This window comes from Vombatus ursinus, unplaced genomic scaffold (genome assembly GCF_900497805.2).
Source record: "Vombatus ursinus unplaced genomic scaffold, bare-nosed wombat genome assembly UNPS02014818.1, whole genome shotgun sequence".
In the NCBI taxonomy this organism is placed as follows: domain Eukaryota; kingdom Metazoa; phylum Chordata; class Mammalia; order Diprotodontia; family Vombatidae; genus Vombatus; species Vombatus ursinus.
This window is the reverse complement of record NW_020954596.1, coordinates 1637368-1664929: the sequence shown is the minus strand read 5'-3', so window position 1 is coordinate 1664929 and position 27562 is coordinate 1637368. Positions and strand designations below refer to the sequence as shown.

At 41.6% G+C, this 27562-nt stretch overlaps 1 protein-coding gene across 1 annotated transcript in view; it reads right to left on the bottom strand.

Moving 5' to 3' along the window:
* The window catches only part of LOC114023680 (rod cGMP-specific 3',5'-cyclic phosphodiesterase subunit beta-like), an 80629-nt gene that overhangs the window by 9123 nt on the left and 43944 nt on the right, over positions 1–27562 (bottom strand). The window contains exons 7-19 of the mRNA XM_027836447.1: positions 25785–25851; positions 25444–25491; positions 25105–25254; positions 21127–21270; positions 19976–20041; positions 19063–19209; positions 17278–17385; positions 15012–15121; positions 14172–14259; positions 13086–13186; positions 12537–12644; positions 4100–4163; positions 3475–3549 (exon numbers count right to left, since the gene is read on the bottom strand). Coding sequence (XP_027692248.1) covers positions 3475–3549; positions 4100–4163; positions 12537–12644; positions 13086–13186; positions 14172–14259; positions 15012–15121; positions 17278–17385; positions 19063–19209; positions 19976–20041; positions 21127–21270; positions 25105–25254; positions 25444–25491; positions 25785–25851 — 1276 coding nt within the window. The remainder of the gene's footprint in view (positions 1–3474; positions 3550–4099; positions 4164–12536; positions 12645–13085; positions 13187–14171; positions 14260–15011; positions 15122–17277; positions 17386–19062; positions 19210–19975; positions 20042–21126; positions 21271–25104; positions 25255–25443; positions 25492–25784; positions 25852–27562) is intronic.

Genomic DNA, 27562 nt, shown 5'->3' with positions numbered 1-27562 from the left:
AAGCAATGAGGAAAAAAGAATGCTTTTGAGGGATGAGAGCCTAAAGAAGAATCTGTGTATGAATTTAGAGTTTTGTCGGGCAAATCTGCCGTCACCATCATATGCTGGTGTTGTTGACTCACGTCTGACTGTCACCCCATTTGGGATTTTCTTGGCAGAGATACTAGGGTGGTTTGCCATTTCTTTCTCCAGCTCATTTTACAGATGAGAAAACTGAGGCAAATAGGGTTAAGTGGCCTGCCCAGGGTCACACAGCTAGTAAGTGTCTAAGGCTGGGTTTGAACTCAGGAAGATGAGTCCCCCTGTTTTCATGCCTGGCACTCTATCCACTGTGCCACCTCGCTGCCCCATCACCATACATACAGATATAAATAAATGTATGTGAGTGTATACATCCATGTATTATTTACTTTATTGAGGTAAATTTCACTATAAAGTTCTACAAAATGTGGCACAGACTTCAGTGGTATTGTGTTAAAGCTATGTATTAACTTAGGAAATATTGTTACTTCTACTGTATTTAATCATTCCATCAAGTAGAGGCATCTCTACATTGAATTCTTCCATTGGGGTTTTATAATTTTCTTTGAATGTACTGAATTAAATCAATATTTGAGGATGTAATTTTTTTTGTCACCAATGTGAACAGAAATTTTCCTTCATTGTATTTGCAAGCCATGTGTCATGAATGTGTAGGAGTGCAATTGATTTTTGTGAATTTTCTCATCTCCCCAACTTTGCAGAACTCAATTATTTTCTTTCATCATTTTGGAGGCTGATTCCCTGGGATATTCTTGCTGTACAATCAGATCACCTGCAACACATGATAGTTTGGCTTCTCTCTCTTCTTCTTTTTTTTTTTTAGCTATTCTTTCTATTTCCCTTGTGGTATAGTGGATAGAGTGCTGGAAATAAGAATCAGGAAGACTTGAGTTCAAATGCTACCTCTGTGTCACCATGGACAAGTCACTTTACCTCTCTGAGCCTCAATGTCTTCATCTGTTAAATGGGGTTAATAATAATACCTTTAGTGCCTACCTTATAAGGTTGTTTTTAGACTTTAATGAGATCATGTATGTTACTGTGCCTTGTAAACTTTAAAGCACTATATACAGGTGTTATCACTTACTATCTCATATTTTTGATGTTCAGATAGAAATGGTCCTTCAGTAAGGATCATTCTTATTATTGTTATTAATGTATTCCTTCATCATCACTAACACCAGCAGCAACATATCTAGGACTATATTAAATTGGAAGGGTGACATGGGACATCCTGGTCTTGTTACAATTTTGAAAGAGAACTACTCTGGTGCTTCTCCATTCTCTGTAAAGTTGACTCTTGGTCTTAATATCCTATATTCTTTGTCATGTCAAGAGAGAAGCCCTCCATTATCAATTTATTTTTAGACTTTTAATCAAGAGCAGACATTGGATTTTGTCTAATGCTCTCTTAGCCTCCATGGAGACAATTATAAGATTTTCATTACTTTTCCTGTTAATGTGATAATAGTTTTCAGGGAGCAACTCTACTTGGCCCTAGGGGAAAATTGTTAGAATGTGCTATTGTGTTCTGTCTGCTAACAGTCTACCTACATTTTTTTTTTCATCTGTGTTTGCAAGAGAAACTGGCTTGCGATTTTCTTTTTCAGCATTGTCCTAGAGGGCATAATTTTGCTGACAATATTCAAGTCCCAATTATTCAGCCTTGTTTCAAGGGTATTAGATGACAGGACTAGTTTGTAGGTCATTCTGTTCTGTTCTATTTCATTTATCTTATATTGATCTTGTCTCACTATTCTTCCCCCCAATGCCTCCTTGGTGGTAACTCTCTTCATTAGAAGTCATATAGTGCCTTGTTTTGCACCTCCCTAATGCATTTATCTAATGTTATATATTATGATTTTCAGAATTTGTGTTTTATCTCCCTGCTAGACTATAAGCTCTTTGAAGGCAGGGAGCAGATAATTCTGCCTAATGAGATAATACATGTACAAGCTCTTGGTAAACCTTGAAGCATTACTTAAATGTTAACCACCTTCTCCCACCCCAAACACGGCATGCTGGTTAGAGGACTGACTTTGGAGTTAGGAAGAATAGAGTTCAATTGTGCCTCAAACACAAACTACCTCTGTACCCATAAATAAGCCATTTAATTTCTCAGTGTTTTTGGCAACTCACTTAGACTGTAAGTTACTGAGGACTTTATGATCTGCATCAGTGGAGGCAATTTCCACACCAGGAGTTCATAGCAATGAACTCACAAGTCCAAAACAACAACAATGACAAAATTGTCATCAAAATTTTCTATTTATCTCAGGCACTAGTACTGCTGTAGTGAAAAGAGCCCTGGATTTGCAGCTATTCCACCTGGGTTCGAGCCCTAGCCATGCTACTTCTTACCTGTGTGCCCACCTGCACACTTCTCTGGATATCATTTTGCTCCTCTGGAAAATAGGAGGTTGGATTAGAAGATCTCAAAGGTCCCTGCTACCTCTGAAAGCCTATGACCTATGCTTCAAAGACCACTCTGAGGGTCTCAGAAGTAGAATTGTGATATTGAGAGAGGTGGTGGTTTCCCCCTCCTCGGAGGTCTTCAGGAAGAGGCTAGGATGACAACTTTTTGGGTATGTTATGATAGGGATTTTTTTTTTTTGGTGTCTACAGGTTGCACTAGAGGGCAGTTGAGAACCAAAAACAACAATTAGAGGTCCCAAGGAGCTGTCCGTGGTTCTGATCCAGACAGTCCCTTTTCTTTGATCAGTTCTTGGCTTCTGGTTTTAGATGCTAGACTTTTAACTCGTTTTGCTGGCTAGGCCTACTCTGCTCGTTGATCCATTTTGTAGTACTGCTCCTTGTCAGCCGAACCTGTTGTTCCTGGTGTGAGTGTTATTATAGCCTTAGTTTTGCTGTGATGTGATCAGTGTTGATCTTCCCATTTGTCCAATTGTGACTTCACTGAAGACCTGTGCAGTATTATGTATTTAGAAAGGCAGCCTAGTGTGATGGAAGGAGTGCTGAACCTGGCCTCAACAGAGACCTCAGTTCAGATTCCAGCTTTAATACTGAGGACCTTTATGTGTCTTTCTCAGATTGTGAACTCCCCCAGGACTTGGCCCAAGTTGGCTCCTCTGTTTCCCTCCAGATTATGAGCTCATTAGATGAGGGTACACATTTTGTCCTTATCCAACTCCCCAGTATCTCTTAGTCAGGAGATAGCACAGAGTAAGGCTGTGTACACAGTAGGTACTCAATACTTAAGAATGAAATAAAATAGAATAGAATGGCTTTACAGATTGACCCTACCATTTAACAACATTAAAACAAGGATGAATAAATGGGATTTGGATGCTAGCAGTAAAAATTATGCTGAATGAACCTCAGGGGATACATAGGAAGGTTGGCTGGATCTTTTTCAAATTTAGATTTCTATTTCTTTACTCTAGGTGTACGGAATACAGATACAATACTTACAATTGGCTGCTGGTCAAGCACTGTTCTCTCCAAGTCTCCTTGCTCCCAGAATTCAGCAGCCACCAACAATGCTACCTATGTACCATAGGAAAGAGAGTTTAATCCTGATAGATTTTATATCTAGAATTATTGTAAGCTTTCCCCATGCCCGGGCAACTTTCTCTGCTCTTGGCCACTGGTCTCTTCTGTCCTGGTAACTCTTTCCCCTGACCTACAAAATGGAGTTAGACCTCAGCTAATATTGGGCATAGAGTCCAACAACCATGGGAATCAACATTGACAGTCCTCTGTGGTAGCACTGGTTGTTGCACTGGCATATACACACATATATGTATATGTATGTATGTGTATATGTATATACATGTATGCACACACATGTTTATATATATATATTATATATAGTCAATTCAGAAGATAGAGTCACTATCCTAAGTTTATTTCAACACCACCATCTACTCAAATTTCCTCTTTTAAGGGAATCTTGTAGTATAGTGGTCATCTGCCCTATGGCATCTATTGGGAGACAGTCTGAACATTGGGTGGGAGGAGGTGCTCAGGATACCATGACTATAAACATTTTTATGAAAAGCTTGAAACTGAAAAGAATAAGGCATCAGGTTCTGACCTTACTCTGGACTTCCCATGGCTTGGTAATGGCAGACAAGTCACATGCAGTCATCATCATTGCCCTGTAAGACAGCAAGGGCAGCATCAGAATCTACCCTTAGCAATGCCTAGATCTCCTCACACTCTACCCATGTCCCACCTATGAGAAAACATGAGCCCAACAAGAAACAAGAACTATTTGCAGGTAAATTCCCAATGTCCCCCTAGAGAAGGTATCAGTCATTCCTGTACCCATTGTTCATCTAGCACTCAGCTGCATCCATCACTCACCCCCTCAACCCATTGTTCTATTATCACTCACATCCCTACTTCAATTCAATTCAACCTTTAGGAAGGGCCTATCCTGATTCTGTGTTCAAGCTTCCTGTCTACCCATTGTTTCAGCCCCTCTACTCCCAGTTCTTGCTACCTCTCACTTCTCCCAGAGTATTATAGTCACAAAATAGCAGAATGTGGAGGGATCTAGTCCAACCCCCTCCATTGTATAGATAAGAACATTGAGGCCCTGGTAGGTGAAGGGACTTGTTCAATGTAACCTGTTTAGTTTGTGATAGAATTGAGATTTGAATCCAGATCTCTTGACTGTCTACTATACTGTGAGGCACTAGAGGCAGCTAGGTGGTGCAGTGGATAGAGCATTGAGCCTGGAGTTCCAGAACGCCCAAGTTCAAATCCAGCCTCAGATGTTTAATAACTGGGCAAGTCGATCTCCATTTCCTCAACTGTAAAATGGGGATAATAATAGCACCTATTTCCCAGGGTGGTTGTGAAGACCAAATGAGGTAATATTTGTAAAGCACTTATAAAGCACAGAGCACATAATAGGTGCTTAATAAATGCTTGTGTCTTTATTTTCTGTTCTGCTGCCCATTATGCCACCTACTTGATATCCCAGGAAGGGAGTATGAAGAAAGAATTACCCCTGATACATCCCTGCCACAGGTAGCAGAAAGAACTGAGGAGAGCAAAGAATAATAGACATTTTCTATTTCTTCCAGAGACTCCAGAGGGAAGAAGAGTTGTGAAAAGGAAGGAGAGGAAGAAGTGGGAGAGTCCCTAAGAGAAATAAATACTATATTTCATCTTAACAAATCCAGTTCAGAGTTAGATGTGCTGAGATTTGGGGGTGGGGAAGGCAGGGGGGGATCCTGATGCTGTTATCCAGTGTGCTCGCTATTGATCCCAGCTTTGTGTCATCTGTGAATTTGATAAGCATACTATCTTTGCCATTATCCAAGTCAGTGAAAAAAAAATTTAACAGAAACATGTCAAGCACAGCTTCCTAGAACACTTCCCTGGAAACTGCCTTCCAAGTTGATGGCTAATGGTCACTCATTGGACCTGGTCATTCAATATTTTGCACAACAAAAACATGATTAACTGTGTCAAAATGCTTTGTTAGTATCTAGAGTACTTCTATAACATTCTCCTGATCTACCAGTCTAATAACTCTACCCCCAAAAGGAAATATATTTAGTGTGGCATGACCACACTCAACTCATTCACTGGCATGAGGAAACCATGTTGAACCTTTTTGATCACCATTGCTTTTCTAGATGCTCATTAACTATCTCTTTAATTCATGTGATCCTTTGGGTCTCCATGTTCTTATCTTGAAAATGATATTGATGAAGTCAATAGCACCATTTCATTATCTGTGCATGCCCCTTTATTGTTAAGAGAGTGTCATGAGTGAATTTGTCTGTCCTCCTTGAGCAGAGCCACACAAAGCCTCTAGATGTATGTGTGTATGTATATGCATGTGCTCGCACATATTTGAAAGACACTAAAGATTGAGAAATGCATGTGAAAGGAGCATTTATCAAGGATCAGACTAATGGAATTCTGACAAGAGACATTGTCTAAGGAAGACACTGACAGAGGAGGCATCAATTAGGAATAAAACCAACTGACCAGAGACACTGATCAGGTATGACATGGGGGCTGAGAAGAAGGACAGATCCTGACCAGAATTCTGATCAAGAGGGTTTTGAACTGAAAATGGAGGGAGAGGGGAAAATTGGCTCATATTTTTTTTCCATCAAGCCACAGACCACATGAGCAGCAGCAGATATGATACAGAAAGAAGAATTTTAATTGAGAGACTCTAAAAAAGGGGGAATAATAATAATCATAGTTTCAGAAGCCTATTATCAAAGTTTCAGATGCCACAAAGCTATTGTTGACAAACAGCCAACACATGGGATGGCAGAGTCAGGCTCCAAAAAGGTCTTAATAGGCTAAAGCATTGGGCTGAACCTAATAAGGTGAAATTCAATAAAGATCAATATAAAGTCTTACTGGGGTACAAAAAACCCCTCAACTTCACAAGTATAAGATGGGAGGAGCATGGTAAGACAGTGGTTGTTTTGAAAAAGATCTGGGAGGTTAAAATGTATCAAAAACCCAATATGATTGTCAGAAGTGGGATGTGGCAACCAGAGGCATAACTTCCAGGAGCAGGAAGGTGATAAGAACACTGTACTTTGCCCTCATCAGACCTTATCTGTAGTATTGTGTTCAGTTTGAGGCTCCATGATTTAAGAATGACATCAATAATTCTGAAGGATTTATAAAGGAAAATGCTATCCATCTCCAGAGAAGGTACTGATGGAGTCTGAATGCAAATTGAAGCATACTTTTTCTTTACTTTATTTTTCTTGGGTTTTTTTGCCTGTGTTTTTGCGTGTGTGTGTGTCTGTGTGTGTGTGTTTTCTTTCACAACATGAAGAACATGGAAATACATTTTGCATGATTGCACATGTATAACCTAAATAAATTGCTTGTTTTTTCAATGGGGGGGCTGAAGAGGGAGGGAGGAGAGAATTTAGAACTCAAAAAATTTTTAAAAATGAATGTTAAAAATTGATTTTTAAGTGTAATTGGGGGGGAAAATAAAATATTAATTTTTTTTAAAAAAAAGACATTGATAGTTAAAGAATGTCCAGAGAAGGGCAGCTAGACTATTGAAGGTCCTTGAGCCCATGTCACATGAAGACTGGTTGAAGGAACTGGGAATGTAAGAGGAGGGAGTTAGGGGTGACAGCTCTCTATCAGTATTTGAAGGGCTATCATGAGGCGGGATTAGTAGCATTTGTACTTTTGAAATTACTTAAAAAACAACAACCTCAGAACTGCACTAAGACTTTTGGGATGTACTGTATGTAGAGAGAATCTATAGGCCATTTGAAAAGGCAGAGTTTTTCATGTTATTTTTGGAGGACTCTGCCATTGACAGGATGCATCCCAATCCTGCTGTGAGTGTGCAGTGCAACAGTGTAGATCTGACTTTATGTCCTGTCTTGTAGGTTTTATGTGTCCATTGGCCTGTGTGGAGTAGATCATGGCAAATGGTAACTCACCATCTAACTCTTTTGAAACCTTCTCCAGCATTTGGAGGTTCATTGTGAGCCCCTATTTACAATATTTCCCTTCATAGGAAACCCACATGCATGTATGACCTTATTTTTTTTTAAATGCCATTTGTTCTGAGGGGTGGATGGTGGCTTGAAACACAAGATCCGAGGGCACATTCTCCACAAAGTGTTGTTTATTCCTCTGTGAGATGGGTTAATTAGTTAAGTTTTTCCTGATACCATATCCAAAGGCTACAGGAACTCCTGCGGTGTTTGTCTCAGGTTTTTGTCCCCCATGCTCACAACAATCAGAGTCTTGAGTATAACTCTGGATGACATTTTAGCCCTGGTTTGAACACCAATAATGCAACTAGTTTAAATTCTTGGTTTTCCTCTCCCTTGGATATCCAGTTAATAGAACATCACAATGAATCAGTAAAATCACCTCTCTGTAGCATAATAGTACCATGACATGCCCTTGTAAGCACTATAGCTAGATCCATTTCTATTTCTCCACTGTTGCTGTGACATTTTTAGGGGTGACTAATGGCTCTAACCAGGCCTCTTTCTTCTAGAGTACCAAACTTCAAGATAGTACACCGGTATTAATATTTTTCATTCTGAGAACTTAAGTCATCCAGGCAAAAAAATAAGTGAAAATAAGAATTCCAAAAGGGCATGATGACCTGAGAAGATGCAGGCCTCTTTTAAACAAACTCAATTCTTTTGAGTTGTTTAGCCTATGGTGAGTCCTTCGGTCCCTCCAAGCAGCACTACCATGTCTCCAGGGTAGCTGGGACTCCCAATACATCCCAGTGTAATTCACCCCTGCCAAAATCAATTGGCAAGAGTAACATGTAACAGGGAGGTGAACAGCCTCAGCTTCTGACCTGTTTCCCTTTTCTAATAGGTTTTAAGTAAGATTGGCTCTAGTAACAAATCCAAAGATATCTTTCTCTATAAAAAAGATAGACAAACGGGGTATGGTTATTGTCATGAAAACTTTCTTCCATTTTCAGAATGTCCTTCCTCATTGAACTCCATTCATGACACGCTTTTCTCTCAAAAAGCATGTCAGGGTTCCAATGGTCTTGAATACTCAGGGATGAATTAGCAGTAAAAGTTCATGGTCTCTAAGTAATATTGCTAGACCTTAAGCCTTTTGTCAGAACCTAGTTTCTATTTGGCTTCTACACTTCATGGGTCTATTCTTAGTCCTTCAGGACCAAACACAAGCTCTAGGAAGATTACTTGACTCGAATGGATGCTGTATCTCTTGGGCTCACAATATAAACCATGGTAGAGCAGTAAGGTATGTACTGTGTACACCTGTGGCATATGTTCTTTCTTTCACTGGAAGAAAATTAGACTTTGGTCCAAGGGTCATAATATTTAGAAAATCCACCAACACTTCATTAATCAAATACTGGAAGGTTGCAGGTATATTGGCCAATTCAAAGGGCATAGCCAAGCATTTATAGTGACCAAAAAGTTGCTTTCCATTCATCTCCTGTCTGAGTTCTAAGGAGGTTAGAGGCCCTCTCAGGTCTTAATTAGTACAGATCCAGACCTCTTGGACCCTAGGCAAAATAACTGAAATCAGTGGAAGGAGGCAGCATTTATGGTTGATAATTTCATCCTGACCTTGGTACTGAATTAAGGGGGAACTTGCTTGCTTCCCTTTGGGGGAACAAATAAGAAAAAGAGATGTCTCTGCTAGCAGCTGGGCAGATATTTTCTCAGATGTATCCCTGCAGAGACTGAGCCTGTTAGTCATTAAATGAATACATTTGTCTATAATGAGGGATCATCTGTGGTAGAGATCTGTAAGACAATCATAACCAGGTTATCACAGAATTCTGACCCATTCCAGTACAGGAATTCCCCCTAAACATCTCTAACAAGTGGTTGAACCATAGCTTCAACTATCACCTGCATGAAGAGAACACCAAAATGTTTATCTTTAGATGCAACATGATGGGGCGTGCTGGCCCTGGATTCAGGACACCTGTGTCCAAATTCTGCCTCAAACACTTACTAGTTGTATTATCATGGACATAACCTCTCAGAGCCTCAGTTTCCTCATGTTTAAAATGTGGATAATAATGCTCTCTCGAGCTGGTGGAGGTGGTGGTGGTGGTGGAGGAGGCAGCTAGGTGGTGCAATGGATAGAGTGCCTGGCCTGGAGTCAGAAAGATTCATCTCTCAGAGTTCAGAGCGTCTGGCCTCAGATACTTATTAGCTAGCTGTGTGACTCTGGGCAAGTCACTTAACCCTGTTTGCCTCAATTTCTTCATCTGTAAAATGAGCTGGAGAAAGAAATGGCAAATCACTCCAGTATCTTTGCCAAGAAAACCCCAAATGGGATCACAGAGTCAAACACAATTGAAACAACTGAAAGCTTGCTATGAAGAAAGTACTTTCCAAACCTTAAAGTGCTATATTAATGGAAGTTATCACCATCATCATCATCACCATCCTCCTGTATCTCTCTATCTCAACCTCTAAGTCCACATTGTCAACTACTTTATAGATATCTCCCTTGGATACCTCAGGCCACTGTGTTCTTCAAGTTCATCTTCCCCCACCAAGTCAACCTCTATTCCCAACTTTGACGTCTCTACTACATAAGATAATCAGGCTAAAGACTCTTGGTTATCCTGGATTCTTCCTTCATCTTCCTTCCTTTTATCCACAAAATCACCAAAGATCCTATTACTTCTTACCTTGAAACATCTCTTGAATTCACATCTGCATCTTCATTCACTCTGTCCCAACTTTCATCCAGGATCTTATTATCTTACACTTGGTTTACTACAACAGTCAGTCACTACCCTCCTACTTCATCTCCCTGCTTCTGGTCTCTCTGTTTTCCAATCTATCCTGTAGTCTGTGGCTAGTTTTCTATTTCTTAATCATCTCCTTCATTGCACCACTCAGCTGCAGTAGTTTCTCATTAACTATGTTCTTCTACCTCTGTGGTAACAACTGATTATTCCTGGGTAAATGCCTGGTACTCAACGGGAAAACCTTCTGTCTTCCATGGAAGAAATTAACCACAACTAGAGAAGTCTTAGGTGCATCCAGGCCTGTACACACAGTTCTTACTTAAGGAACCTATGGGAGGAGCCTGACTCCTATCTGACACTGGCGTTATATCATCTGATTTTACATATACACCTAGCTGCAGACATGTCTACTACCCCTGAGCCACCTGTATCAGCTGTTTGATCCTCATTCTGTCATGTCACCAGACCTACTTCCAGATGGTAGCCTTCCACTGTGATCACACTTTCAAGTATGGCCCTGTGTTAAAGGACCATTGCTTCTTATTTCCTAATACAGGTGTAGCAAATACAGTTAGCTGAAACCTCTGATTCAACCATCACTTAGGCTCTCCTCTTTTGTCTTAGGTGGGGGCCCCAAGTCGTATCAGTCCCAAGAGTAATCATGATAGAAGAGCTGCCTCTTTGTCTCCCACTCTTCTACTTCTCGGTTTGCCTCATCTAGATCAGAAATTTCTACCTCATGCCCAGTTGGTGCCATTTTCTGAGTATTTAGTGGGAAATCCCTGTGTTGGAAGGTCTTGCCTACTCAGTCAAGCTCAGTAGTTGTGGGAAACCATAATGGTAATCATGATCGTCATGACCCTGGTGGTCCTTCAGACTGGGTGACATGGACCTCTACTCATACGCAATTGCCTCCTGGCTTCCTTATTGCTCCTTATATATGATCCTACATTTAAGCCTACCCTTTCCTCTTTTCTACCAAGGCTATAGGAACCAGGTGTCTGGATAAGAGATCCTTTAAATCTTCATTTAGCTTTTTCCTAAATATGTCCATCAATACTGCCTCCTCCCAGCCCAGAATTGCTTGTGTAGAAATATATGATTGTAACTGCCAAAACACAGAGATATAGGCAATTAGCAATTGCTGCCCCCATCAAAATTTGAACATTGTGGTCACTGCATCAGTTTTTCAACAGGGGATACCGAATATTGCTAAGAACTCACCCTACAAAGCACCCTCATTTCCCAACACTGGACTGTCCTCTTACATCAGGACAATTGCTCAGCTGATAATGGCATTTTAAAGCTCCCCCCATCCATGCCTATTCTTCCATGAAGGTCCAGCTCATAAATGCTAGTTGGTATTGGCTTAGAATGTCAATGATTGGTCTTAATGTCCCTCCAAGATGAGTGACAATACAATATCAGGCTCAGGTAGGGATAGGGCTACAGTTCAGGGCTGGGCATGGGAGTCAGCGTAGTGGCTATAGTAACACATGTGCCAACATTGCTACAACACTCCCTATTCAATAACTCCCTCCAGTAGATTCAGTTGTTTCCAGAGACAATCAGTGTCGGGCCTTCCAGTGATAAAGAAGAGGAGTAGGATCTAGGGTGTTCTCAAACCACCCCTTGAGGGGGATGGGGGCCAGATACTCAGGCAGGTGACCAATCAGAATCATAACCCAGGCTCTCTCAGAGAAGCTGAATCATCAGACACTCACCTAATTCCAGAAAACTGACCTTTCCCCCTCCCTCCTCCCCTTTTTGAATGGGAAAGGGATCAAGGATAGCCACAGCATTCAGTGAAGCCAGGGAAAGGAAAAACAACACATACAGGATATCTCTAATATCTTTGTGCGGTTAAGCTGCTCAAACTTATTCAAATTTAAGCCCTGTATTAAAGCACAATTTGGTCCTATCTTTTACTCAGCTCATAGCTATCAGCTTCCCTGCTGATACTTTTAAGGTATTGAAATTTGAGGATGATATGGAAGTCATACTCTAGAGAGACAGGACTCAATGACCTCATGATTGAGAAGACAGCAATGGACAGAGATGAGCAAAGTGGATACCGACTAGGGCAGACTGGAGGATAGGGACAAGAAGCAGTGAGGTCACTGACTGTAGCAGATACTGACTTACTGGCCTAATAACTTTCTCTGTGGGGAAACAGTCATCAAAGCCAATCAATTGGCCCCAGGAGTTGGTCTCTATCACATATGGGCCCCTCCCATAGCCTTCCCTGGCCTGTTCATCAGGAAGCCTTCTCCTGAAAGGAGTCACTCACATGACAATCTCTTTCCTTGTTGTCTCCAGGGAGAGGTACTCCACCCAGCTTTTCTTGTCTTCATATCCCTTGGATTCATCTACAATCTTCTGAAACATTGCTCTTTTTCTTAGGGCACAAAGAAGGCAGGGATCAGACATAACATGGAGAGAGACCAACCCCATGGATAGCATGATATCCATCCTCCTACCTACTACAGATCACATTTACTCCATTTTCACAAAGACTCAAACAGCAATATTCATAACCAGTTAGCAATGCTTCAGGGATTTTCCTTGGAAAATTATTCCACTCCCACCCCACCCCATTCCACTCCCTCTTTCCACCTCAGCCCAAGCCTAGTCTTAAAGCTCCAGCCCCTGAAGCAAGCGGCTTCAATTTTGTATCTTCTCCTGTGGTATTGAATGTCTCCCTTCCTCGGGACCTCCCCTCCCCATGCCCTTTATACAGAGCTAGGGCCCAGCATTCCTATGGCAGAGAAGGAAGGAGCCTGCCCCATTATCCAGGGGCCTGTACTCTGGATGCTCAGGCTCTGAGGCTTGACCATACTTGAAGTAGAGGGCTAGATCTGTGGCAATGATGGCGATGTCCATCAGGTGGATCACGTGCTCATGTTGGCGACGATTCAGGTTCTGGTAGATATTCAGGCTCTGAAGCAAAGATTTCACATTAGAACCAGCATGGGACAGGATGGCCATATATGTAAATGTACAATGCTTGAGAGGCACATGGTTCATGGGGAAAGGAACATGGACAGAAACAGCTAGTCTGGAAGCCAGCAGATGGTGCTACCCCAGTGCAGAAAACAATTTGATTCTGGGCTCCAAAAAATCTATAACGTATCTTCCCAATTTAGGAAACAGTTTGATCAAACAAACAGTGAACTAAAAAATAATTGGTTTAATAAAACTCTCCTTGCCATTTGAACTCAGTGAAAGGTTCTCAAAATTATTTTAATAGAAGCATCGAGAAGCAACCCCCCCTCCCCTTGAGATCACCCCATCCAGGCTTCTGGCCAAGAGAGGATTCCTTTTTCCTCCCTCCCTAGCCTGGGACCAATCATGGGCTTTTTATGAATTCAATAAAGGAGAATTTTTAAAAATGAACTTAATTAACTTAATTGCTTTTTTCTCTTGTGGCTTTTTAAAAAAATGAAAGTGATTTCTTTTTATTGTATTTTATTACTTTTTAAACCCTGGGAACCACTTTTTCTCTACATTTTTTCAGTTCCACAGTCCATACTCTTGATCCCTTTGGCCATAGAATTTCATTTTCTTGGTTACTGCCCCAGAGCCATTGTATGTGTATATATGTATATGTGTATGACTATAGGCATGTGTGTGTGTGTGTGTGTGTGTGTGTGTGTGTGTGTGTGTGTTCTGGAGTGGAGTGGGGTTATGGTTAGAAATGGTGAGGTGGGATAAGGGAGTTCTCTGGATCAGGAGCATTTGGGGAACATTAAGGATTGTGAGGTTGTTTCTTCTAGATTTTAAGTGGCTAGGAAGAGCTGGAGTTTTGAAGCGGTTGCACCCTAACCAGCTAAAGCTCCCTGCCCAACCCCTCTGTGACCAGTGGGTCTGTAGCACCAGCCGTGGCAAATCCCAAACTTGCCACCATTGGGGCACCATTACAGACCTCTTCTGCAAGCAAGAACTTCCCAAACTCCAGATGGTGTCTTTCTAGAATTGATGAGCCATGCAGCTTTGCTAATGGATTCTGGGATCTGTTCATGCAGATTTGTGTTGAAAAAAAAAAATAATGGTAGTTAGCAAGTGGACAATTAGTCTTAGGAACAAGGAAGAATCTGAAGTGCTATGTGTTTCTGATCTGTGAGGAGGCTCTACTATCTTCCCTCTTTCTAGAGATCCCATCTCTTGGCTTAGAGAGTCCATCTCCCTTCTGCTCATGCTTCATGCTCTCCTCCCATAGGAGGAGATCTAGGTCAACCTCCTCGTCCTTTGGGGCCCAGAGTGATGGCATCTGCAGATACCTCTACCCCACTAAATCCTTCTATGTTCACATTGGATGCATAGAGAGTTAATCTTCCCCCACACCTTGGGTACCAATGACTATTACCATTTCATCAAAAACACTCCTCCCTCATTTCTCTAACTCTCAGGATCTCATAAGTAAGACTAGAGTGTGGCTTTCAGGGGAAGGGAATTACCTGCAAGATTGACATAAACAGCAAAATTCTCCTGAAACCCAGGGCATCTCAAATACAGTTTGATTGAAAAAAATCATGCAGTTCTTGGGGAATAGAGCTGTTATGTATGGTGATACCCTTACTTTGGCCAATAGTGATGCCTTTTTTGTGCTAATAATATATTAAATTTTATTTTTTCAATTAACCCAAATCTACTTTCCCTCCCTCCCACCTCCTAGTAGGCATAACTTGAAAGATAGCCTCCTTCCACTCCTCCACTCCATCCCTGGACCCCAAGAGAGTAAGCCTCATCCTAGGAGAGCACCTACTTCATCTGGTAGAGGTTGTTGGTTCCCCTGTGGTCAATGTCATGACATAGGCCGGCTGTCACCATGGCAAAAGCTTCCAGATCTGTGTAGTAGTCCTTCAATTTGCCTGTCTGCAGGAAAGGGAGAGACCTGCCATTTGGCCCCCCTGCTGTTCTTAATGCCATCAATCACCCTTCCTTCCTTGATACTGTCTCCTCCCTTGCATCCCATTCACTGGTCTCTCCCTCCCAGCTTTCTTCTTCCTCTCTGACCACTCTTCAGTCTCCTTTGCTGAATCTTCATCTACCACCTTCCCCCTAACGTTGTGTATTCCCCTAAAGCTTTGGTCTGGGCCCTCTTTTCATCTTTCTCTGTACTTTCTCTCATGGTGATTTCATCCTTCTCTTGTGGGTTCAATCATCATCTCTATGAAAATGACTCACAGCTCTATATATTCACCCCCAATCTCTTATGAATTCCAGCCTTGAATTACCAATTGGCTCAGCACATTTCCCTTCCAATAAGGTCTTTTAAAGTCACTTCTGGGCTTCCTGGGAATTATTGGCTTTTTGCCAACTGGGGGTTCTGCCCCAGTTGATGTCTTCATCAGGTCATGAAGCCCTTCCCAAAGTAGGGTCATTAAACAACAAACTCCCTGTTCCTCTGGAATGTTAACTGTGCTTGTGCCCTGGGCACTCACTCTAATGCTCACTAGAGATGTCTTCCAGTGAGGGTCAACCCATCACTTCCTAAGGTGGCCCATTCCACATTTGGACAGCTCCAATTGTTAGGAAGCTTTTCCTCACTTTTAGCTAAAATCTGCCTCTCTGTCCCTTCCACCCAGTACTCTAGTTCTACACTCTTAGGGCCCATCAGAATGAGGTGAAGTCTGTCTTTTCCATGACAGCCTTTTAACTACTTGGAGATATTCATCAAGTCTTCCTAGGTTTGTTTTTCTATAAGCTAACTACCCACAGTTCTTTCATCTGATATTCATGGTCTGCTCTCTAGTTCTTTTAGGTTATCCTTCACTGGAAGTGACCCAAATAAGATAATTTCTTTCCTAAAATGTGATACCTCATACTGGACACCATATCCTAGATAATATGGTTGAAGGAAGGTCGAGGACAGTGAGACTATCACCTTCTACCCCCTTCTTCCCCCCTCTCCCCTACTCTGCCATATTCTGAATATTATGCTTGTCTCAATGGAGTCAAAGATTGAATTAACCCTTTGGGCTGCCATGCCTCTCAATTGCTATCTCATATTGAGCTTGCAGTCCACTAAAACCTTGGATCTTTTCCCATGCAAACTGATTGTCCAGCCCCACTTACCCTCTATTCTGTGGAGTGATTTTTTTTTCTTAATATGAGAGAAAGACTTTCATTTTATCTTGTTAAATCATTTTTACAATTTAGTCCATTGTTTTGACCCCCTAAGATATTTTGGGACCATTGTTACTGAAGTTAAACTATTTCAAAGCTGCAATGGGTTGTTGTAATTCTGGATAACAAAGTGTGTTCGAAGTCAGGGGAGTGTCCTTTCCTTCATTTCTTTCTCATCCTTATTCCTGGCTCTTGGACTTTCAAACTGTGCTCTATAATCCTGGAACTTCTCTCAGCATTTGAGGCCTCCTCAACTGTAAAAATATAACTACCCCTGAGGCTTTGTCAACCTGAAATATCCCTCTGTAAAACCCACCTCCTCCCTTTTTGGTGAATTTCTCCTGAAGTTTATGTTTTGTGAAGGGACCCAGGCTGGCCTTCACTTCATTCCCCTTCCAGCCCTGTTCCAAGCTTCCAGACTTCAAAATCATGCCCTGGTGCTGGGTACTTTTTATCCTGCTCTCCCCCTACGCCAGTCTTTCAGCTTCCTTTTATGTATTATCTTCTCTCATTAAAATATAAGCTCCCTGAGGGCAGGGACTATATTTCTTTTTGCTTGTATTTGTATTAAATGTTTATTTCCTTCCCTCCCACCCATCCTCCCATCCTCCCTCCCTTCTTTCCTTCCTTCCTTCCTTCCTTCCTTCTTTCCTTCCTTCCCTCCTTCCTTCCTTCCTTCCTTCTTTCCTTCCTTCCTTCCTTCTTTCCTTCCTTCCTTCCTTCCTCCCTCCCTTCCTTTCTTTCTTCCTTCTTTCCTTCCTTCCTTCCTTCCTTCCTTCCTTCCTTCCTTCCTTCCTTCCTTCCTTCCTATTATGATCCTTGTCAGAGCTTGCTGAGGGCTAGGTAAGCTCACATGGGCCCAAAGGTCCCTGCTTGAGATTGAGAATTCATCAAGCACATACCATGAGAAGTGTGAACATGGTTTGGGCCACATTAAAGCCATGGCGCCAATTATGGTAAGTGATTCTTCGGTATCCTTTGCTGACTGAGTACAAGAACCGAACTAGGACCTGAGAAGAGAATGAGAGAAAAAATGGCAGTCAGGCCTGTGTCTCCTTATATGCTTCTTATAACAGCCTTCTAACTGGTCTCCTTGCCTTTAATCTAGTCTCTTCAGCCCATCCCCCATACCATTGCCTGAGTAACTTTCACAATGCTCCACTTTGGTCATGTTGCTCAAATTGCCTGCCAAATAAAATTAAAAATGCCTTATTCTATGTTCAAGGCCATCCACAATCTGGTTCCACCTATTTCAGTTTGATATAAGGAGAAGCTTCCTAGCAATTAGAGCTGTCCACAAGTGTATTAAGCTGTCCCCAAGCATTAGTGAGCTCCACTTAATACAGGTCTTCAAGCTGGGGATATTATGGGAAGCTGGATGAAGCAGGTTCTGCTTGGTGCCAAAGAGCAGAACAAGGAGCAATAGATAGAGGTTGTGGGGCAGAGAACAGGTTTTGACTCAATGCAAGTAGAGGGAAGACAGCAATATTGACTCCTAGTGAAAACTGGGGCAAAGGTTTCCAGCTCCAACGGTTCTACTTGGCTCCTCTGATGGAGCTGATTAGCTTGGCCAACAGGGACATTATGGGAATGCCACTGAAAGAGTCTCCTCATCTTAGCTTTATTTATTTCCTTTATCCTTGGGAACTTTGCTTAGCAAAACTGTAATAGAGCTGGTTGGAGCTAGAGTGAGGAGAATTCTCCCATCTCCCCACTTCCTATCACCACAAAGCCCCTGGTTCCCATGCAGATCAGCTCAAGAGTAAGACCAAAAAGGACCATGTGGAAAGAGTGAAGCTGCACTTTTCACGAGCCAACAAAATTACCAGTGTTTGAAGCATAGATTGCATGACCACTTTTTAGGGATGACATAAAATGGATTTCTGCTCACATGGGGTTGGACTGCTGAAAAATTTTGAATATATGAGTATTCCTTTTCTAGCTTTCTCCAACATCATACCCTCTATGACAATGTTCAGCCCAAGTGTACTTCCAGGTGCTCCTTGACCTCTTCCTTTTCTCACTCATCTCTAGAGCTACCTTTGCTCATGCCACACCCATACCTGGAATGAATTATTCACTCCCCATTTCATATTTCCACCTGTGCCTTCAAAGCCCCACACCAGTGCTAATTCTTCCACAAACCTCACCAATCCCTTCAGCTGAAAATGATCCCTCCCTCATCAAATTTCTCTGAACACTTTGACCTCATCTTTGTATTTATCTCACTCTCCCTTGTGCGACTATTATTTGTGCACATGCCTCTCTCTACTCATGAATTATTACTTCCTTCAGTTAAGGGTCTGTGTCATTTCTGTGTACATTTGCTCTGTTTATGTCTGTCTTCATATTCCTTGCATGAAGTGCAGGGCCCCAAACATGGTTAGTTAATAAATAGTTGAATGGCTATTGGATTTCATCCTCTGATCCCTCCAGATCCCTCATTTTCAGATTTCCTCCACTAGAATTGCTATATACCGTCCCCCTTCTAGTTCTCTGAAATCTCTCTGATTCCCATTACTCTCCTCCCAACATCCTTCCACCATCTTATCATTCCTCTGTCCTTTTTATCCCAGCACCCTTTTGTGCTCCAATTGCCCTGTCTCAGCCCAGAAGGAAAGATAAGAATAAGTGAATTGGTGGGAAAATCAGACTAGGTCTTTGGGTGACCATCACCTTCTTCCTACCTCCTGGGGGATCTGGAACTTCTTGACCACACCCAGCTCATAGTACATCTGGATCCCACATTTCACCAGCTCCAGCTCCGTACATTCAAGGTCTGAGAAGTGGAACTCGTAGATGTCAAACTTGGTGGGTCCTGGCAGCTCATCTTTCTAAGGGGAGTGCAGGATTTGGATCAGAATCTCAGGGTGATTATCTATAATTAATCCCAGGTCATAAATTCTGGGAGTCTGAGACATAGGAAAAGAATGATTGGAAGATCAGAAAGTGGGCCTTTTATTACAAAGATATGTTCTGTGAAATGTGATTATGGAATAAGTATAAGCCTGCTTAAATATGTGTGTGTCATGTGTTTTTGTGTATATACATATACACACAGATAGATAGATAGATACACACATACACATATGTATATATGTGCTGAGGCCATGTGGTACAGTGAATAGAGAGCTGGCCTCAGAGCAAGAAGACCTGGGTTCCAATCTTGCCTCTGATACATACTGGCTGTATCACCCTGGGCAAATCATTCAATATCTCTGTGCCCCCAGGCAACTTTCTAAGACAAGAAATTGAAGAAAAGGCATTGACCATCATTGATCAGGGGAAATTCCTCACCCAGGTGTTTCCTATGCCAAGGAAATCACAGGTCCATTCCCTATCCCTCCTGTGTACCAATGTATTTGTGTGTGTGTGTGTGTGTGTGTGTGTGTGTGTGTCTTTGTATATATGTTTGTCTGTGTGTGTGTGTGCACATGCCTGTGTGAAGAGGGTTTGGTTTTGACAGAGAAAGAGGGTTGGTAGACCATTCCCCGGGAATGTACCTGCACCTTCCCACCTATCCCACTCCCACCTCAACCCTTGTCCCTTGTGCCACCAGGCTACTGCCCTTGTATCTGCCTGGCATGACTGACCCCTTACCAGGATTGCTCTGAGCTCATCCTCATCACAGTCCATGGGTTCCCTCCCCAGCCGTTCTCTTGTTGGCTAAAGAAACAACAATCCATAGGACAGAGTTAGAGCTTCAGACGCTTTGTGAGGCTCCTTACTACTCCCTCCCTCCTCCTCACATTGCCTCCACTTATTGGGTTTATGAATGTGGTTTTCTGGGGATTCCTAAACTTGCTGGGATTCCATCTTGTGTGGCTACTGGAACCTCTGTTCCCTTGTGAATCAGGAATGTGTCAGCCACACTCTTTCTGAGACCTTAATCTAGGTCCTTCAGTGGTTGCTTAGGGGGCAGGTGCCTAGGTCTCCAGGAAACCAAAGCCAGAGAAACTCATAGCAATAGGTACCAGGCCCTGCCCAAGCAAGTGATGTCATTCCTATGTATATTCTACGGGTATATCACCATAAGTCAATGTCTACCTGACTAAAAATAGGTTAGTGCACAGAGCAGGGGTCAGTGGTATCTCATTATGGTGACTGACTGCGCCTACCTTTTGTTTAAAAAAATATTTTACTTGGATTCTTGAGACAAATGTACTCCTCCCTCACCTCCACCACCCCAGTTAGGGCATCTCTGGCCCACGTTTCCATAATTTAAGTTTCACATGGAGAAACACACCACAGAATGGGAAAAGAAAACATCTGGAGCCTAAAAAACACAAGGCAATTTGCTAACAATGACCTCCAATAGACCCAGGGTAGATGTTCAATTTTCTTTCTTTCTTTTCTTTTTTTTTTTTTTTTTTTTTTTTGCTTAGGCAGTTGGGGTTAAGTGACTTGCCCAGGGTCACACAGCTAGTAAACGTCAAGTGTTTGGTCTGAGGCCGGATTTGAACTCAGGTCCTCCTGACTTCAGGGCCGGTGCTCTATCCACTGTGCCACCTAGCTGCCCCTTGGATGTTTAATTTTCAAGGAGTGAATATGAGCACATGTACTCAGAGGTACAGACATAGGCAGGTATAGAAACAGACCTAGGCATAACAGCTCACAAGCGCTCAGAGAGGCAGGTACAGTTACCCATGGGGGCAGACAGAAAAATCCCCAGGCACTTTTGCTTGAGCACATAGAGAGAGATACACAAACACAACACATGTAAACACAAGAAACTCTATGGATAATAATACCAGTACTTCTTGGATTTCATCCTTATCACATCTCACGTGGTACAGCACCATGTCTTGGGCAATGTCCTTTCGGTTTTCCAGTTTATTCATCTTGTCATAGGTGTCAGGGTTAAGCACAGACCAACCAAGGAATTGTGTTAGGGACTAAAAAAGAAATGTAGGCAGAAGCATCATGTTGGCCAGCATGGCGTATCTATCATGTATTAAAGCATTAACATGGTCGCTATCTTTATTCAAAATGCAAGGTGGTCTCCATCCTGGAGAAGGAGGGCTCAAAGAACACTTCTTCACTCTCTAGGTCATCAGAGAATTGGAAATGTTTCTTTAGGAAGAAAAGAAGGAAAAAAGGATGGAAGAGAAAGAGAGAAAAAGAAAGGAAAGAAGGGAAAGAGAGAATAGAAGGAAGGAAGAGAAGAGAAGAGAAGAGAAGAGAAGAGAAGAGAAGAGAAGAGAAGGGAAGAGGAGAAGAAGGAAGAAAGGAAGGAAGGAAGGGAGGAAGGAAGAAAGAAAGAAGTGTTTCAGTGGGAATAAGAAGAAAACAGTTCTGAAGAGGCACAAGGAAATTTTCACCTGTGCCAGGAGGTTAGAAGGTATAGGAATGTGATGGAGGAGAAAGGAAATAACATCTGAACACCTGAGACTGAATAATATTTATAAGCAGGAGTGCACTGTAGCTGGCTTGAAATGGCTCTTTAGAGACAGCTATCACATTTTTAGTGTGAGCTTTACCTTGAAAATAGCCAAATGTTACAAATCAGGGCATGGCTTTTGTTATCGTTGTTGACTATAGACTTAAAAAAGCAAAGGAGAAAATGTTAATGCTGAAGATTAAGCTTCACAAATGTGTAATGTATAATTTTTTTTTCTGAAGAGTCGGTTATTAAATGTTTACCAGTATATTCCTGGATATAGGGAGCTCCTTGAAAACACAAACACACCAGACCTAACAAGCACTTATTCATTCCCTAAGAACTGATGATGCAGATCTGAAGATGTGGTTAGGTGATACATAGACCTCATTCAGCAAGAACGAGGGACATCTCATTCCCTAAGAATGAGGTATACCTGTCAAAAATAATATCTAAATAGGATGCCTCCCTAAGAGAACCCAAATGTGATGGAGAACATATGGAGTCTTATCAAATTTGATGAATACTACCCACTTCTGCTGATTCACAGGGTTACAAAGAAAACGTCCAGAAGGAATCCAGGAAGTATTTCTAAGGATTGAGGAGTTTTTAGCAAGGAATTAGGAGCTTATGGAGAATAGGGACAATGTTTGCGTCATTGTTGCTAATCAAAAGCAAAGATTTCAGAAGAGAAAGGCAGATTTGAGAAATGAATAACTGGATAAGAAGACAGTGCCTGAGAAAGAGATTTGGATTTCTGGCCCGTGGCTTAAAATATAAGAATGCCAGACCCTTGGTTAGGAATGGATTTCACATAAGAAGACCTGGTTGAAAAATCAACAACAACTAAATAAATGTTTGCATTTTCCTGAAATCTTACAAACTTAATCAAAAGTGCTTCAAATTTAAAAGCAAGGAAGAAAGAGAAAAGTGCCTATGTATGTCCACCAAGCTAGGTACTATGGAGAGTATGTAGAAATGTAAAAAGCTAAAATGTAGAAAAACTAGCAGTAGAGATACTCAGAATTTCACAGTCGTCAAAATCCAAGAATAGAGACAGAAATGAAATCCATGACTGCAGATGTCTATTTAAAAAAAAAAACAACCAAAGCAAAAAACAAAATTGGAAAAGATCTGAGGGTTGTAGCAAGTTCAGTATGAGTGAATAATGTGATTTCACAGCTAACAAAGATGCTGTGATCTTAGACTTCATCACGAGGCAAAACTTCCAGGAATAAGAAAGTGATAGTTACACCTCTGCTCTTGTCAGACTGCACCTGGCGTATTCTATTCAATTCTAGGCACCCCACTTTAGAAGGTCATTGATAAACTGGGAGGCATCCAGTATGGTGAATAGCCTTGAAATCTTGCCACTAGAGGCAGCTAGGTGGTGTAGATAGAGCTCTGAGCCTGTAGTCAGGAAGACCTGAGTTTAAATCCAGTCTCAGACACTTATCAGCTGTATATCTTTAGGCAAGTCACTTAACCTCTTTTTGCCTCAGTTTCCTCAACTATAAAATGGGGCACCTACCTCCCAGGGTTGCTATGAGAATCAAATGAGATAATATTTATAAAGCACTTAGCACAATATCTGGCACATAGTAAGTGCTATTGAAGGAAGACTGTGGGAAGTCTTTATTGTATCTCAGTGGAAAAAACTCCTAGACTGTAAACGTAAAAGTTGAAATACAAATGTAGATTTTCATAAAGTGCTTAATAAATTAAGCCATGGAATAAAAAAATGCTAGCTATTATTGTGAGAATCAGTCAAAGAATGGAAAAGATAATAATAACATAATAGAGATTAACATGGAGAAGAAAATAATAATAATTTATATTTTATATAGTATTTTTATTTAGTAATTTATATAGTACTTTAAAATTCTCAAAGTGCTTTGCCTATATTATCTCATTTGATACAACAACCCTGGGAAGTAGTTGTTATTATCCCCATTTTACAGATAAGGAACTTGAAGCTAAGAGATTAAGTGACCTTCCCAGGGTCACACAGCTAGTAAATGTTTGAGGCCAGAGTTCAACTTCACTTTTACTTATGTCAACTCCAGCTCTCTGTCCACTCTGAAGGGCTGTCACATGGAAGAGGCATTAGATTTATTCTGCTTGGCCCTAGAAAATGGAACTAGGAGCAACGAATGGCGGTTCCAGTGAGGCACATTCTGGTAAAATGTAAGAAAAAATTTCCTATGGATTGAAGCTATCCAACAGTGGAATGGGTCACCTCAGAAAGTGATAGGTCCCCCCTCAATTGAAGTCTTCAAGGAAATGCTGAAAAATTACAATTTCCTGTGTGTATTCTAGAGATTGCACCTGCTATAGTTTGGCTTTCAGATTAGAGAACAGTAGGCCGAGTGAGGCATGTTCTCTAGCTTCCAGAACTTGACAAGATGGCATGTGGAAAAAGCGTTGGAAAAAATTGGTTCTTCTTAGCCCTAAAAGAGGAACTAAGGCCAAGAGATGGAATATCTTCCTAATATCTGTAAAATGGATAATCATACTGATACTATCTACTTCAGTTATATAATATATTATATAATATATTATGATTACTACTAATAAGAACAAAAACTAACAGTTTTTATTTCAGAGTTAGTGGCTTCCTCATCATTGGAAGTCTTCAAGTATAGCCTGGATTACCACTCATTGGGGATAACCACTCATAGATTTTGAGCTAGAAGGGGGCATTTGGGGTCATCTAGGCCAACTTTTTCATTTTACAGCTGGGGAAAATGAAAGAACCCAAGGTCACACAGAGAGTGAATGATAAGCTGGAGATCTGAACTCATGTCCTCCAACTCCAAATCCAGTGCTCTGTCCACCTAACCACAATGCTTACAGAGGACGTCTTCTTGTTAAAGTACAGACTGTCAACCTCTAAGTTTCCCTCTAACTCTAATATTCTATGATGTTCCCTTGTCATTTCCCCCACCAGAACTGTGTCATATTCACCAAATCAGACAACCTGATGATGGAAGAGGTGGAAGATACTCCTAATGCACTGATTGACCAGGTATGGAGTGAGGGATTGTGAGCTCCTTCACTGCTCCAGTTCTAAACCCAAAAGATGTTAGCTTCCAAAGTTCCATTTCCATACCCAGAACACTTTGATTCCCAAATGTCTATTCCCATACCTCTAACATTTTGTTTCCCAGTGCTCTGTTCCCATACCCAGAATACTCTATCTCCCAAAGGTCTAACCCCATCCCTGTAAGACTTGACCTATAACCCCCTGTTCTCATTTCCAGAACACTCTGATTCCTGAAAGTCCATTTCTGTGCTTGGGACACTTTGGCCTACAATGTTCTGTTCTCATACCCAGGACAGTTTTTACCTCCATAAGAACTTCATCTTGCTCATCAAAGGGTTTCCCATCTTTCCTGTTGTAAAAAGTAGCAACGCCAACAATCTCCTCTTTTTTGTTGACTATGGGCATGGAGAGGACGTTTTTTATAATCCATCCAGAGTCATCTAGTGGCCCTTCCTAAATGAAGACAGACAAGGAATGACCAAGTATTTGGGGTCTTTATTATGGAGTTTGTCACATAGGAAATACTGATGTCACTGGCTTGCCTCTCAAACAGAGGCAATTTTGTGTGCATCATTTCTGAAGAGAAGCAATTTTTTCCTCAAACAATAGGCAATTCTTATTGACAACCAGACAAATACTCACCTGAAATTCAAACATCTCATCTGCAGGGGCATTCATAATGTTACAGATCTGGGGAAGGATCAGAAAAATAATTTCACTAGGAGCAGATACAGCATCAGATGGAATTTTAAAGAGTTACTTGACCCACAACCTCATACACAAACAATCATGCCTCTAAATGAATGGATGGGCATAAACAAATACATTCACATTCACTAAACCCAAGGCGGGGGGGGGGGGGGGGGGGGGGAGGATAAGGGAAGATGGATATGTCCTTAAATAGCTGAGCATAAATGCCAACAGCCTATCATGTGTACCATCCGCAAGCCTCTAATGACATTAGAATGACCCAAAGGACTTACAAAGCCACTTTCTGCTACATAGGTTGGGAGGCCACTGACCAGTGCCCAGTGATCCGCTGGGGGATTTCTGGGGAAGAGAGAAATGCAGAATCGTCTTATCCAACCTAACACTCAGGATTCATTCATAAGAATACCTGTACTTTAGAACACTTGTGCATAAAATCTCTCTCGCACATACATATACATATATGTGTATGCATGGAAGCTACAGGTGGTAGCAATGGTCATGGAGAGAGAGAGGGATTCAAGGGAAGTTGACAGTCTTTACATGTCTTGATGACATGGATTCAGCCATGGCCAAGGGACAACTATGAAATAGAACTAGACTGATGGTGGGTTGTGAGTTCAGCTCTAGGCAAATCTTTTGTTTTCTACAACTATTGGATTTAAATGGGTGGATTGGCCAGTTTGCTTATGAGCTACTATCAGAATCGGGCCTGGGGAGAAGAGCAAGAAAGACATTGATATGGTGCAATGGGAACTGGGCCATGAAGGTCAAGGGTTGTTATGGGGTTAGAGAGTCTGGTTCACATGTACTTATGCATACACACAAGTGTATACATGAGTTGCACACACATGTACAACTAGAATAAAAGGCTACAGAAGGGTTGGAGGTTTTGGGTGTGTGTATGTGGGAGGGGGAGATGACAAAGGGGCTTAGGAGCTGAGCATGGGGTAGAAAAGATGAGGATTCTGAAATCTGGAGCCATATATATATCTGTGTGTGTGTGTGTGTGTGTGTGTGTGTGTGTGTGTGTGTGTGTAGGAACTAGTGATTTTATTAGAACCGAGAACTCCCAAGTAGGGAAACTCCCTCTACTAATGCAAGTTGGTACCATTTCTATAATTTATAGTCTTAGGGGGCTGCCTGGAACAGTAAGAGGTTAAATGATTTGCCCAGAATCACACAACCATTCAAAATTTGAACATAGATTCAAAATAGTGACAAAATGCCCTTCCCCATAGATTGTGAATTAAAATTTCCAAAGTACTTTTGTATTATGCTATGAGGTAGATGGGCATACGAGATATCCCCATTTTACAAAAAGGTAAACTAAGGCTTAAAGAATTTAGACCTCCTTCCTGCCTGGTAAGCCTTCTATTCATCTTTAATTGATTCCCCATCACACTGTCCAGGACAACTATTATAGCCCTTAAATCACCCCACCCTCAGAAGGGACCTTGAACTCTTCTTTACAAAATTAACCCCATCTATTGTAAGCTCTTTCATGTCCCATTTTCTTATGTAGGTTCTCACCCATCCTTACCCTCCTAGAGGTGGCTTTCTTTCTTACCAAGGCTAGCCCTTCCATCTATTCCCATGCTAGCCCCTTTCTCCTTTTGGACAGTGTTCCAGCTATCATCACCCCTCCCCCCCCCACCTTCTCCCAACTACATCTTCAGTCTTTCCCTCTACATTGGTTCCTCCCCAACTGCCTCCAAAACATATTCAAATCTCATTGGTACAATACCTTTCTTTGGTACTGATCCTCCCTCAAACTAATGTCCTCTTTCCTCTCCTTCATTGCTTGCCTGCACTCTTGTGTTCTGAAAGGCAAAGTTTTGCCTCATCTCCCCAGGAAACAGGCCTCCACACTAATTCTTGGCAATCTTCACACCATGCCCTTCTGCTCCTTTTCCAGCTCTCCTTTATATGTTGTCTTTTTCCATTAGAATGTAAGCTCCTTGAAGGCAGGGATTATCTTGCTTGTTTTTATTTGTATACACAGATCTCTCTCTCTCTCTCTCTCTCTCTCTCTCTCTCTCTCTCTCTCTCT